Source organism: Oratosquilla oratoria, chromosome 15 (assembly GCF_046742065.1).
Source record: "Oratosquilla oratoria isolate Oo_2021 chromosome 15, ASM4674206v1, whole genome shotgun sequence".
Lineage (NCBI taxonomy): Eukaryota > Metazoa > Arthropoda > Malacostraca > Stomatopoda > Squillidae > Oratosquilla > Oratosquilla oratoria.
Genome location: NC_134791.1, coordinates 37640056 through 37655704, shown reverse-complemented (window position 1 = coordinate 37655704; position 15649 = coordinate 37640056). Strand labels below are relative to the sequence as shown.

The 15649-nt window shown below is 39.2% G+C and overlaps 1 protein-coding gene across 7 annotated transcripts in view; it reads left to right on the top strand.

Moving 5' to 3' along the window:
* Positions 1-15649, top strand: part of Shc (SHC-adaptor protein) — a 291472-nt gene that overhangs the window by 184824 nt on the left and 90999 nt on the right. For all 7 annotated transcript variants that reach the window (XM_076198803.1, XM_076198805.1, XM_076198804.1 and 4 more), the window contains one exon: positions 13965-14035. In XM_076198803.1, coding sequence (XP_076054918.1) covers positions 13965-14035 — 71 coding nt within the window. The remainder of the gene's footprint in view (positions 1-13964; positions 14036-15649) is intronic.

Genomic DNA, 15649 nt, shown 5'->3' with positions numbered 1-15649 from the left:
AAGAAACTATTTTTAAGGCACTGTTATGCTTTGAAATGCCAATTTTAGCCGGACTTAACAGGTATTATTGTATGAGGTTAGTGGACACCAGTGTTGGCGATTTTTTTTATCGTTTTAAAAATATAAAAAAAAAAATCGATTTTTTTTTCCAGATTTATTTGATTTAAACATCTTTTTTATAGATTTTAGATATTGTGGGATTGCTATCTGATGTGCGATCTGATTGCTAAAGGACATTTTTAGCATATCAATATAAGAAGCAGTGTTATATAGACTTGCCACAAGTATACAAAGAACGGTATAAGCCGTATGTGAGAACAGTATGCTCAGGTTCACTCAATTCCTTCAAGAGTTTTCTCATCTTGGTGACATTTGCTGCATTGTCTGTCACAACACTTCCAATGTGACAACCAAAATCTTGTTCAGCCTTCTTGATTGAAATTTTGTACAAGTTGTAGAAGATATTCAGCAGTGTGAGGTTTCCCTGATGTGTCTATTGTGTCAACTAAATAAATCTGACCAGTGGATGTTGTTAGAATGACACATATTATGGGCTCATTATGGATGTTAGACCACCCATCAATTGAAAGACATACAGTTTCATTATTCAGGTCATCTGCACACTTTTTATATTCCTTTTCATACACAAGATCCAAGTACTTATCAGCAATCTTTTTTCTGGATGGAGGAATATAACCTGGCCTCAGGTTCTGAACCATCTTGAGAAACTGAGGATGCTGAACAAGACGAAATGGTGAATTTGTAGCAAATATAATTCTTTTTGAGAGGCTGAAGTTTTTATGATAAATCTGTCCAGAGATGTTGATGACTTTCTTTTAGATGAAAATGATTTAGCAGAAGTGGCGCCTTTGGAGGAGTCTGATAATGACCTTTTTAATGGTGGAGTCAGGTTTGCAGATAATTCAAGTGGAGCCGATGATGGAGGAATTGAAGCTCTTGGTACAGATCCTGAAATGGAAACAAAACTCTAGCATATCGCATAATTTATAAATGAATGAATACAGTGTGATCTAGGCTACTTTTGAGTACAGTTATTTTTTTAGATAATGATCATATTCACACAAGCCACTAAATTATTTGGAAATAATTAACAGGATATGAAATAGGTGGGCTTGGAATTCAGCCCACACAGGAATCAGTCCACTTTTAAATTCACTAAAAATAAGGAGTTAGTTGGGTTAGGTTAGGGTAAATCCCTTTGGGCTGAATCCCATGTGGGCTGAATTCCAATGGAATCTAGGAAATATATTAACCAATGTTGAATGAAATGAATAACAATCATCTAGGCCCCAAAGTTGAGTGGATACAGTATATTATAGTGATATAGTCATTACCCAAATTTAGAAGTAATGAAGTTGAAATATCATCTCTTTAGGTCTTCACATTTTTATTGCACATGCTCTCCATTGTTCACCAAATTTATATAGTTGCGTATGAAAAGGAAAAATGCACACAATATAAGTAAAATTATTTACATGGGTCATCAATTTCTTCTGTATGCTGTGGCTAACCTTGGCATTTATCTCTGTGAGATTTTAATCTTGATACAATGCCCTGTAGTTCCTGGCTGCAGTCTTTGCATTTAGCTCGGTACCCTTTGCCAGAAGTTGTTGGTAGTTTTTCAAAATGATTCCCGACAAGATAATTTTTTCTGCCTGAAGGAACCATTCTGCCAGGTCCAGAAGACATTCTTCCTGGTTGATTCCAAAGCAGCAACTAACTCAGTGAGAAGCTGCTTACCTAGAAAACAAGTTTCAACAAGAATCTTGTTGAAACTTGTTGTTGGCTGCACAGTGATATATACTACATGTAGGCTTATACCATTCCTTGTATGCTTGTGCCAAGTCTATATAACACTGCTCCTTATATTGATATACTGAAAATGTCCTTTAGCAATCAGATCGCATATCAGATAGCAATCCCACAATATCTAAAATCTATAAAAAGAAATCTGTTGAAATCAAATAAATCTGATTTAAATAAAAAAAAAATAGATTTTTCATATTTTTTAAAAAGATAAAAGAAATCGCCAACCCTGGTGTCCACTAACCTCATACAATAATACCTGTTAAGTCCGGCTAAAATTGGCATTTCAAAGCATAACAATGCCTTAAAAATAATTTCTTATTTCACTATAAAAGTTTATATTAACTTATACTGCATTGAATAAGTCGATAGTTGATATATTTGTCCTATATACAATGTTAGGTTTCTAGTTTTGATATATTTGTCCAATATAAAATGTTAGGTTACAAAGAAAGCAATGGCCTCCGCTAGCGGACCCAGGGATCTGGGTGCGCACGTCCTGTGTAATAGTAGTCCTTGATATATATATATATATATATATATATTTATATATATGTATGTATATATATATATATATGTGTGTGTGTGTATATATATATGTGTATATATGTATATATATATGTGTGTATATATATATGTATATAAATATGTGTATATATATATGTATGCATATAAATATATATATATGTATATATATATGTATATATATATGTATATATATATATGTATATATATATGTATATATATATGTATATATATATGTATATATATATATGTATATATATATGTATATATATGTATATATATATATGTATATATATATATATGTATATATATATATGTATATATATATGTATATCTATATGTATATATATATATATGTATATATATATGTATATATATATATGTATATATATATGTATATATATATGTGTATATATATATGTATATATATCTATATATTTATATATATATATATATACGTGTGTGTGTGTGATGTGTATGTGTCCGCATATGTGCACACGGAATACAGTGCATATATGTAATTAATTATTACCCACTTTGAATATATGTAATAAATGCCTACTCGCTTGTTAGTATCATGCATCATGTATTTACGTACGTGTGATTTTGAATCTGAAGCTCCTTGTTTTGAGTCTATGCCTATCGGTACGTAGGTAGTTTGGGGTAGGTAGGTAAGTAGATGGGTAGGTAGGTCGATAGGTGCAGTGCTGCGACTGCCGCGTCGTGCCTGCCTGCCGTCAAGGTTTCGGCAAGGGTCCCTAATGAGGACGTCCTGTGTCGCAACCTCCACCCCCAGCGCCTCCAGCACCATCGCCACCTACACGGACCGGCCCTCGCCGGCACCTCCTCTTCTACGGGGTCGTATTTAAGATAGTTTTTCGTCGGGGGTCCTCAGGTCGCCTAAGCTGCTTTGACGATTCCGATAGCGAGCGGGAAGATGGAGGGGGAGGACCTTGTAGAGCCTTTTTTTGTATCTCTGTCCCTCCCTCCCTCCCTCCCGTCCCTCCCTCCCTTCCGTCCCTCTCCTCCTTCCCGTCCCTCTCCTCCTTCCCGTCCCTCTCCTCCTTCTCCTTTCCTCTCCTCTCTCACCCCTTCTTCTCTTCCTCCTTCTCCTCTCCTCTCCCACCTCTAGTCTCCTTCCTCTCCTCCCTTCCTTTCCTCTCCCCCCCATGGCGCGATTTTATCCACCAGGATAGAAGCGCTGATAAACCGTTGGCCTCCCCTCATCTCTTTCCTCTCCTCTCCTGCCCTCTCCTCTCCTCTCTTCTTCTGTCTTCTCCTCCTGGTCTCATTTTTTTCGTCCCCTCACTCTTGTTCCCACCTCTCCCCCATCTTTCTCTGTGAAGTTAAAAGTAGCTCTACTCTACACCTTTGTTGGCGAAGAGATACACGACCCTAGCTATGAACTCGCCGAACGATCTTGAATGTGACTTAAATTCGCTGTTCCGCTGAAGCTGTTGCTCGACTTCGCCGTGATCATCAACCCACCCGAGGAGGGCGTTGTTGTGTTCAGGTCGTCCTCCAGTGCAGAGGTCCTCCTTCTCTTTCACCTCCTCATCCTCCATATTTCCCTCCAGTTCCTCTGTCTCCTCCTCCTACTCTTCCACCACCACCATCTCCTCCGCCCTCAACATCAAAATGATCGAAATAATCTTCATTGCGTATCCCGCGATACGGATATACCTACCGTAGATCAAGGCCAGGGCGGAATATTTCTTTGCGTTTCAAGTTTAATCTTTTCTGCTGGAGGAGATGCGGGTGAGGTAGACCGCCGCACAAGCTGTGTCCGGGGGCGAGGGTCGAACTAGGGACTTTAGAAATTGGAGCATGGCAGTCGCCCTCCATGCTGCACATGGCTACCTCCAAGGGGAAACCCGCGCGTCGTTTTCTCTCGACGTTAACGCGCACAACATTAGATTGGATGACTAGGTTGTTAAGTTTGGCTTTCTGAAATTGATATATTGGGTTATCATGTTGGATGAGTTGTTTTTGAAGTGCAGTAGACCTGACGCCAAGAAGGTGGTGTGGTCGTTTGTATATACTGCCTGTGTATTGGGACGGGGGAGGGCACTAGGAATACTGCCTCGGAGCCATGGTGGCGGGGGACGACAACCACCTAAAAAAAACTGAATCACTTGTTTCAAAGAACGCAAGCGAATATTAAGACGGGTGAATTGTGCCCTTATTTTTCTTATTCCTCCTCCTCCTCCTCCTCCTCCTCCTCCTCCTCTTCCCACCGAACCGCTTTGCAAACTCCCCACAAGGCCATTCCTGACCACCTCAAGGTCGCCCTGGAAGTGTCCCGAAGGACACCGATGAGCCAAACATTACAGTGGGAGTGTAAACCATCTCCCTCGCCCCCCGCTCTTTCTTTCTGTGTGTGTGTGTGTGTGTGTGGATATATATATATATATATATATATATATATATATATATATATATATATACATAGATATATATATATATATACATATATATATATATATATGGGCAGGAGAGTTTCTCTTAAAAATACTTCATTGAAAGTGATGGCTAATTATGCATTTATTATTTTCTTAAATGTATTTTCCTTATGTCTTACTGTGGACTTATGTTCCTTTGAAAGGAGGTTTATGACTTCACTGTAGATGATAATGTTTGCTATATCGCGATTCCGGGTCTTGAACCCGAAATCGCGATATAGCAAATTTTTATTTTTCATAGCGCACCATAAGTAAAAGTCTGGAGGCGAAAGATCAGATCTTGGTGGCCAGAGATCCTTAAAGATAATGCGGTTATTACCAAAAATCGTCTGTAAAAATCTCAGTGAAGCATTTGATATATGCGCAGTAGCACCATCTTGCTGAAAGTAACCAATTCTTTTGTCAGTTTCAGAATTAATTGTGTCGGTAAAAAAAAAACTGGGCCAACAATTGTTGAACGCGAGATTGCCCACCAAACCCCAATCTTTTGGTCATGCAGTGGGGTATCGTGCTTAGCATGAGGATTTTCTGCGGACTATGCATATGTGACCGTTTTGATCGTTCACATAGCCAGACAAATGGAACCAGGCCTCAGCAATGAAGAAAGTATTGTCTTCACCATGTTCCTCCACGTCTCTGAGCCACTGACTTTATGGCATTCTTTTGCATATGTCCCGTTCTTTTAACTCGTGGACTATCATAAACTAGTAAGGTTTGAGATGTAACAATTTCTTACAGCTCTATGTGCACTTCCATAGGACACATCGGCTTGTTGGGACAACCTTCGAATAGGCTCATTAAGGCTACCTTCCATTCTCGCTGCAATTTCGTTCATCTTTTCGTCAGTTAGGACCTTGTGCAGACCGACCAGATCTTGGAGCATCAGCTACTGAATCCGTTTCTATAAACTTCTCAATAACTCGCCCAACTGTATTGCGATGCGGAACAGGAATGCTTGGAAATTTGTGTATAAATGCTTGTTGAACGTTGGGAGAATATTCTTCTGAATTTTTTAAAGTTTCTTTAACTAGAAAGATACGACACTTGTTTGGCAAACTCTTAGTTAAGATCTGAAATGAAATAAAATGTAATTATTTATAATGCTTTTACTAAGGATCGAACAACAACAAAAAACATAATAAAAACAACTACACACGACTTTATTTATAAAAATTTAGATGCACAGGAACTTTTTTATCACCCTGGGTAAATATATATATATATATATATATATATATATATATATATATATATATATATGTATATATATATATAATGTGGGTGTTTGTGTTTGTGTGTTTGAAACGTAAATTTTACAATCGGTGCATTCTGCCAGCAATAATCTACGGGTGTGAGACTTGGAAACTAACGAAGCAGTGGACTCAGGATGACTTATTTGATATATATATATATATATATATATATATATATATATATATATGTGTGTGTGTGTGTGTGTGTGTGTTGGGATGTCTTGTTAAAGTCCAATGCTAAGTCAGTTTCAACAATCTTCATAGTTGTTTTCTCCAGTCTTCTTATATAAGAAGAATGGAGAAAACAATTATGAAGATTGTTGGAAGTGACTTAGCACTGGTCTTTAACAAGACATGTCTACAAGAAAATTTACTGCCAAAATATAATAATATGTGTGTATATATATATATATATATATATATATATATAATATACATTCATACATACATATACCAAAGGCTTTTTCCCCCTTACACGGGGGGTAGCCAAAAAGAAAAAGGCATAGAAATCACTCCCACCCATTTCATTTCCCACATATTCCACTCCCCTCAACCCTCCTCCCTCCCTCCTATCTTGGCACATCCTGGATGACGGGTCATCCCTGCATCCTGTCCACTGCCCTGGGTCAGCAGTGTCGCAAGACACAGCACATCCACAGCAAGGCCGCTTCATAAATTCGGCGACCCCCCTCTCCGTCCCCTCATGCAGAAAAGGAGAAAACGGGGAGAAATACCTTCGGGCTGCGTCAATTTTTTTTTTTTTTCATACATCCTCACTCCTCATCCCCCACCCACTCCCCTCATGCATCACAGCCTCATCTATACACAACCCTTCTCCATTCACCCCTATCTTCTGTCCTCTCCCGTCCTTCCTCCACAGACATTCCTCTCTTTTGTAAAGCCCCTTTCACCCCATCCATCCATCTCATCCTAGGACGCCCCCTCATATTCACTCCTACCACCTCCGCCTTCCACACTTCTTTTACTAATCTTTCTTAACTCATTCTTTCCATGTGTCCAAACCATCCCAATACTCTTTCATCAACCCTATCTCCCAGCTCCCTTTCCACCCCTGTTCTCCTCCTCACCTCCTCATTTCTCACTCTATCCAGCTTGTAACCCCTATCATACTTCTCAGACATTTCATCTCAAACACATTCAAACTCCTCTCTTCCTCTCTGATGTTCCATGTTTCTGCCCCATACATTGCTGTTGGCACAATCACTCCTTCATATAACCTCTTAGCATCCATTCCCAGATGTGTGTGTGTGTGTGTGTGTGTGTGTGTGTGTGTGTGTGTGCGTGCGCGCGCGCGTGTATATATATATAATATATATATATATATATATATATATATATATATACATTGTGTGTGTGTGTGTGTGTGTGATTACAGTTCAATAACACGAATCAATCCCTGTTTGTTATTCTTGCTGCCTCCTACACCAACAACATATTTTCTGCTCCTTACATAACCAGTGTACTTTCTTGGCTCTTGCACGACACTCGCTCCCTCTTGCACCAGTATCACGTTTACCGCGTGTCGTACTTCCTTGACCAGCCAGAAAATGACTACACTAACGCAACTGCCTCGTACACCGGAATATTGCCTTGCTTTTGTCTCAGACCCACTCCACCATCTCCTCCACTGCCTCTTCCTCCTCCTACGCCAATGTCACGTCTCCTTCCTCCTACGCATCCTCCAATACTCTCTGAATCATTCCGAACGACCACACACCACTCCACTGCCAATATTATAATCTACTCTAACCCCCCACCACCACCACATTCTGCATCACAACCCTCACGTCCACCACCGCCACCTCCATCACCAGTGCTTGCGTCAGTCACTTTACCTGTCTGCTACACCAGCTTGCCTCCTCCTCCTCCTCCTCCTTTTCCTCCTCCTGTGCCCTGAGCATCACCCCGACACCATCTGCCGTTCGAGTACCGTTTGCCTCTTCCCCCCGGGGAGGGGTGGGGGCTTCACCTGCACCGCCCAACTCCCACCTCCCATCTTTCTCCTTCCCTCGACTTCCTTCTTTTCCGCGTCCTGCTATTCCTCCTAATCCTCCTCCTCGTATTCCACTACCTCTTATTCCTATTCCTCCACCTCCTGTTCCTCATGTTATTCCTCCTCCTTTTACTCCTATTCCTCCTCCTCCTCCTCTTGTACCAGCCACCCCTGCACAGTCTGTTTCCTTCTCTCTATGTCGTCGGTCTCCACCTGCTACTCCTCCAACTGCTTCATCTCCCCCCTTTCTCTCTCGCTCTCTTAAACTGTGCTAGAACTATGTACGAGTCACCACTGGCAGCGAAATTTTGACGCTTTTGCTGAATAAAATTGCCTTCGGGCGGCAGCCAGAACAGATGTACAACTCGTCAGTAGCAGTGAAGAGGGTATAGCAATACACACCCTGTGGAGTATATTATTGATCTTGTTTTGGCTAACGTTTTTCGATTTGACTGAAATAAGTTGTGGCCCCAGACTGATTTCTGTTTTTCCTCCCTCTCCTTCTCTTGCCTTGCCCTTTCTCCTCTTTCTTTCCCATCGCTCCTTCTCTCACTTTTTTCCTTCTTGCTTCCTTCACTCTTCCACCCCCTTCTCCATCCCCTTCCTTCACCACTCCTTCCTTGTCCTCCTCCTCCTCCTCCTCCTCCACCTGTATCAATAACCCCGTCATCCTGTGGCTTGTAATATGAATGTTGATACTTCTGGAGCCCAGGCTATTTTATTCAGTGAAGGAGCTCTTGAATTGTATAGAGGGATAAGGATAAGGCTACCAAAGCGGTTTTTTTTCATTTTACTGTATATTTTCTCTATTATATTTTATTTTGTAGTAGCAGTTAATGCAGTCTATTTACCTTGCAAAATACAGGAAAGGAGGTACCGTCTTGACTCGCCATTGGCCAAACGTTACTCCAAATTTTATTTTTATTGGAATAATTTTTCACCGAGGATATTTACTTAATCGATGCATCTATAAGGAAAACCGAATTGTTAAAACCCTTGGAGCACTGTCGTGTTGTCCCACCACCACCCCTAACAATTCTCAAAACAACTGTGCCACCCTTCTCTTCTCTTGTAATGAGGGCAAGTCCAACTGCATAGCCTTTCTTCATCCAAACTGTCATCTAAGATAAGGACTATTTTGATTCCTACATTTAGTTGAATTTACGTAAGTTGTAATGTACAGGAAGGGAGCTATGCTCGTGGATCCCCGACTCTTCTTCTATGTTTATGATACATAACTTTGAAATTATTTATAGTTTTAGCTTGGGCTATCCCAGACACCTCTCTACGGTAAACTGTATCCCTTGATATGGCTTAGATCTGTGGTCCTCAGTTTATTAACATAGACGCTCTCGTGCGCGCGAGCGATCACCTACGGTACCGAGTTATGCTCTTGGGATACCGTCGCTATATCCTCAGTAACTGTACCATTTGTTGATGTTGGGCGCCAAAATGGTTTCTTCCTTTGACAGCCGTTGACTACTCCATAAGCTAGTGACATAGAAACAGTCCCAAGGACCGTTGCCAACCGCTGTGAGGCTGCGGGGTTCCTGCCAATGAAATTCGAATCAGCAGTTATTATTATTAGTAGTAATAGTAGTATCTTAGTTATATAATTACCATTTGCCCAGTTTGTGGGTAAAGGAATAGTTATGACTTATAAATGAATAGTTAATCTTGGAATGAAATAGTTTGCTAAATTAAAGAAGTGCGCGAGTCATGGATATGTACTCTTCCAAGGATTATTTACCTTATTCCTGGCAATGTAACTCTGGGACTGAGAGTGAAGAACATAAGAATGAAGGAGACTGCAAGAGACCATAAGTCCTACATTTGGCAGATCCACGTCCATTACCACCCATCATCCCCATCCATAAAGTTGTCTAATCTTTTCGTAAAACAGCCGAAGTTTCAGCGCTCACTACATGGTTACGAAGTCTATTCCATTCGTTGACCTAAACCAGTTCTTGCCTATTTCCTTCTTAAATTTAAATTTGTCCAATTTGAATACATTACTGCGAGTCCTGCCCTGTTGTCTTAATATGATGACCTTGTCTGCATCAACCTTGTTAAAGCCCTTGATCCATTTGAACACATATGTTAGATCACTCCATACCCCTGCGTCTTTCCTTCGTAAAGTAAATTTCTGAGCCCATGTATCATTTTGGCCATTCTCCTCTGTACTAATTCTAGTGAACTGATCCATTCTATAGGACGGAGACTAAAACTGCATCACATAGTCAAGGATGGGTCTAACTAACGCCAGATAGAGTTTGGTAATAACCTCTGCATTTTTATTTCGTAACCATCCTAGCAATGAAACCTAATGCTCTGTTAACTCTTTTCCAGGCGCTATTGCACTGTTTCCTGGATTTATGGTCAGGACTCACTAGCACTCCCAAGTCTCTCTCGTTTTCGGTTTTCTCTAAAAAGGTGTTATCTAAGAATATGTGAAGTGTGGAGGAGGCGTGGCCGTCTTCGTACATCTTAGTTCAGGGGTGAGACAAATATCATGAGGCGCCCCAACATTGCTCAACAACAGCTAAGGCACAGAGTCGGCATTGGATGATGACTTGAGGCGGCTCGATGTATTTGATAAAATGCTTTTTAAAGAATCATAGGATAGCGATGTATTGTTCCAAGATTGAGTCTAAGTCCAGACAAGACTCCATCAGAGACAAAGGGGAGAACCACATAACACATGGCTGGGGCAAGTCGACCGATCCTGCTGAGAATGTTTGCAAATGGGTAGCGAGGGGGGGCGGCTGCAGCATAGGAGCTTCCTCGGAAAAGCCATGGTGATTGGCGTCGGCGTGTGAGTGAAGCAACTCCCCCCCCCCCCGTGTATATCCCCACTTAGATTGAATCCTAACGTGTAACAACTCACAGTATTGTGCGATAATAGACTGCATTCACTTATTGCAGTATGCAGGAATAGAGCAATGCTCGTAGGTTAGTGTCTGTCTCAATTTATCATTTTTCATGTTGTCCGCCTGAATTATTTAAATTCCATGGATTTAACAATAGATTATGCGGAAACTTCAATGTTAGAAGGACCACCTCGAATGTCATGTAACAAATAAATTATTATTTTATTTACTTAGTTATTGATTTATGTATTGGTAGTATAGAGGGAGTACATTTGTAGTATCGCGTTTCATGATAAATGACTAATGATACAACTTACTCGATGATATATGACCACTTTGGAAAGTGTACTGCATTTCCACAGTGTTTGTTTTCATTTCCATGATTGTCCTATAGTACTGACAGTTTCTAATGTCGATTTTTCCAATGTCGTCTTAACAAGTTTGTTCGTCACCGTTGGTACAAGGGGATGTACGCATTGTCGTAATGATTGAACGTTACCATTCGAAGGAATCAGGATGCAATTTGGTTGTGTGGTAAAAGTAAAGACAGTGTTGTTTTCCATGCTCATTTTCCGCCCACAATCGATGAACCAAAGCATCTTATCCGACAGGCCATCTACTTTATATTCTTGCCGTTGTCAGTTCGCAGTTTGTATGCATTATTTATGATTTAGTTCATTATCATTAAAAAAAGATGAGATACATTCGAAAGATGTAATGGAAATTAAGAAAATATTAATTAAAGTAGATTAATTTGGTGATACGGAATTTCTTGAATACTACACGTCACGAGAGGAAAGAAAATGGTAGGAATAAAATGATAAGAAAATACTAAAGAAAGTAAGAACAGAGGATAGTGAATCATTACAATTAGACCTGGACAAAATCTGGAAATGGACTCAAAAGTGGGAAGTGAACTTCAATATCAAGAAATGCAGTCTAATGGAGTTTGAAAAAAGTAAAAACAGAATATAATTTTTTTTTATAAAATTGGTGAAGAAGAAGTTAAAAAAGTGAACTCTGAAGACCTTGGAGTAATAATCAGCAAAGACATGACACCGGACAAACATATCAATAAAATAGTCGAAGGTCAATGAAAGTGGCATTTGACTACTTGGATGAGGAAATGATTAAAAAAATATTAGTTACATTAATAAGACCAAAACTGGAGTATGCAGCAACACTATAGACACCCAGTACTAAAAAGAATATAAAGAAATTAGAAAGAATACAAAGAGCAACAACAAAGTTGGCACCAACTTTTTCCAAATTAACATACGAACAAAGATTGTCCAAATTGGAACTACCAATTCTGGAAGAAAGAAGAGAAAGAGGAAATCTGCTGACTATCTATAGAATCATGAAAGGAATGAAAATCCTACATAGGAACGATTTACTAAAATGGGACAATGGAAAACAAGAGGACACAAAAAGAAACTCACAAAGGATAACTATAGAAGAGATCTGAAAAAAAAATAGCTTCCCACACAGAGCACTGGATACCTGGAATAATTTAGATAAAGAAACAATGTGTGCAAACACTATTCAAGATTTTAAGAAAAAACTTGATGCTGAAAGATACAAAGACAGGCACGAGCATAGCTCCCTTCCCATATAATACAACTAGGTAATATATATATATATATATATATATAATGTATATGCAAGCAATCACATCACCGTGATACATAAATGCAAAATAACCACAGGAGAAGAGAAACTTGTAGACAGTAAGTACTTTCGTATATTTGTGGTAAGTGCCAAACACGCAGTATTTTCTGGTAGGAGTTTATTGCGTAGGTCTACACACAAGTATGGCAGGAAGTAATCTCTCACCAGCGAATGCTAGGAGGCCTAGCCTGGGCATCAAGACGCGCTCGTGCCCTAATTCCTGATACATTGTTGCCAGGCGGGAAAAAGATTAGGCAAAACAATACATACAAACATCTCTAGGTATATACATAAGAATATACAGAAACAAGAGAACAATTACATATAATGATGAATATGCATGCAAAATGGTTAAGGGTAACATATATTTAATACCTTAATGCTATGACGTGTACAATTGGCATAGACGCATACGCCTGTAGCGTACGCCTAATGACGTATATATAATCGGTTATATAATTGTGTATAGGGCACTTATATAATGTAATGACTACATAGGCTTATCTATACAAAACATTTACAATAGATATATGTTGATATTAAGTACTCATGTATAATAAAGAAGTGTTACATATACAATAAAGGAGATACACATACAATAAATATATACAATAATTAAGTAAGGAAGGGCTTGCCACATATTACATCTTAAGACTCATCCAAGTAGTCAAATGCCATTTTCATTGATCTTCGACTATTTTAATGATATGTTTGTCTGGTGTTTTTTTTTTATGAAGATATAATATATGAAAGTACTTACTGTCTACAAGTTTCTCATTTCTATATATATATATATATATATATATATATATATATATATATATATATATATACATAATATACATACATACCAAAAGGTCTCTTCTCCCCTTATAAAGGAGGTAGCCTACACTCACATATACTCATCATTCAACAAGAAGTATCTCCTCCCTCACCTGTGACTATTACAGCATGTTACCTTATCCAAACAGTCCATGGACAAGGTATTGATTGTGCTTGAGTTTCCTTGACTGTTAGCAACATAACAAAACATTGGGATCACTAGATATAAAACTGCTGAGGAAAGGCAGGTAATGATCCCCATATGGTCCTGTGAAAATTTAGGGCCATTGATAAAAAGACATCCCATGAGCACCGCTATTTTCTCCTATAGTAAATACAATAGAGTAGTGAAAAATTAATCATTTTACCTTGGAAGGTCAAACTCATGTCACTTTGATTCAAAGTGACCCTGTAATGTCAAACTCAAGGTCACACAATTTTAGAAGTGGGCAGTTTTCGTAACATATATAATTGTAGATAGAAGAAAAATATTTTACTAGTGAGTGCTTTTATTTTGCAGTACATTGGGTGCCTTGAAGTCAACACGTCCATGAAGAGCCTCAACTTTGACACAAGATCACTTATAGCCAAGTAAGTTTTTCTAGAAAGTGTTGCATTTTGTAACCATCTAACTAATTTTTAAATGTAAAGAAGCTTGTTTGTTAATCCTTGATTGCATCTTCATATTTTTCTTGTTTAGTTATGCAGTTCAATTTAGGTGAAGTTGTTTTGGGTGGCTAATGAATAAGAAATTACAGCTTGTTAAGAATGTATATATTTGTTTACAACACGGACAACAATGTTTGCACCTGCAACAAGGCCGTCTTCGAAACTGACGCCACGCTCTCCTTCGCGCCAAAACAAAGACGCGCATCGCATCTGCGATATCTAATACAAACTAATCTTATACATAATATAATTATTACAATAAATACTAAAATAATACAATATATATATTATTCACCATGCCAACACAAAGTGAGCACTCGAGTTAATAAAATCCCTTTCACTTGAGAATTTGCTCTTCAGCTGAATAGAATGGTCCAGTAGTAGCTTCAGCAAAATATGTTAAAACATGCAATTGTTGTGAAGGGGGTTACAGTCGGCGCCACGGGTATTGGCGCGATGCTATTTTTTTCATCTGTAGCACTAAAACAAGTGCAATACTAACATATATGTAGAACCTACCAGCCTCTAATACTTTGTGGGTAGTCCTTTCCTTTTCAGACAGCTATCAAGGCGTCAAGGAACAGATTCAGCCAGTCTTTGGAGCATTGAGGGTTCTAAGTTGTCCCAAATGTCCTTAATCTCCTTCACAAGCTTTTCCACAGTTGCTGTGTTACGTCCTCGTAGTCTTCGTTTTATCAGTGCCCACACATTTTCAATTGGATTGAAATCTGGACTATTACCAGGCCAATCGTTTATGTAATCCACTCCTACAAATTCAAGCCATTCTTTGACTAGTTTTGCTGTGTGTGCAGGGGCACCATCCTGCATGAACACCTCACTCTTACAGGCATCAAAGCAATTCTCGAGATGGTCACACAACAGTTCCAAATATGATTCCTTGTTCACTGTTGTGTTTTTAGGTAATATAACTAGCTTGCCCACACCATAGTACCCAAATGCACCCCATACCATGACACTATCAGGGTGCCCGGACGGAGCCTAACCTTACCTCCTCGGTCCCCAGTAACATTAAATGTAGCTTCATCAGTCCACAAAACCTTCTTCCACTTTTCATTGTCCCAATTCAGATATTTCTTACAAAATTTCACACGATTGTGTTTCTGTTTCTCCGTCAGAAGAGGTTTGCGTCGTGGTGCCCGATGCTCATAAGGCGTCATTGTATTGTCCTAACAGATACATCTTACAGGAGTTTTGGATTTTTTTCTTTCAATTCTTTAGCTGTTATCCTTGGTTCAGCTTCCACCTGTCTTTGGATAACCTTCAGAGTCCTTTTTGATGTCTTTTTAGCTGGTCCAGTCCTCTTGACTTGGAGTGGGGGATAATCACCTCCCGCTGTCTTGCATTTCTTTGTCCATCTCTGGACACTGCGCAACGATACTCTGGTCTGGACTGATATATCCTTGTTAGACTTTCCTGCCTTATAAAGTGAGCTTATTGCTGCAATTTTCTCCCTTGTGAGCTCTGGGCCTCATGGCATTATTACAAAAATCCCACAAAAAATACTGCAACTGAGTT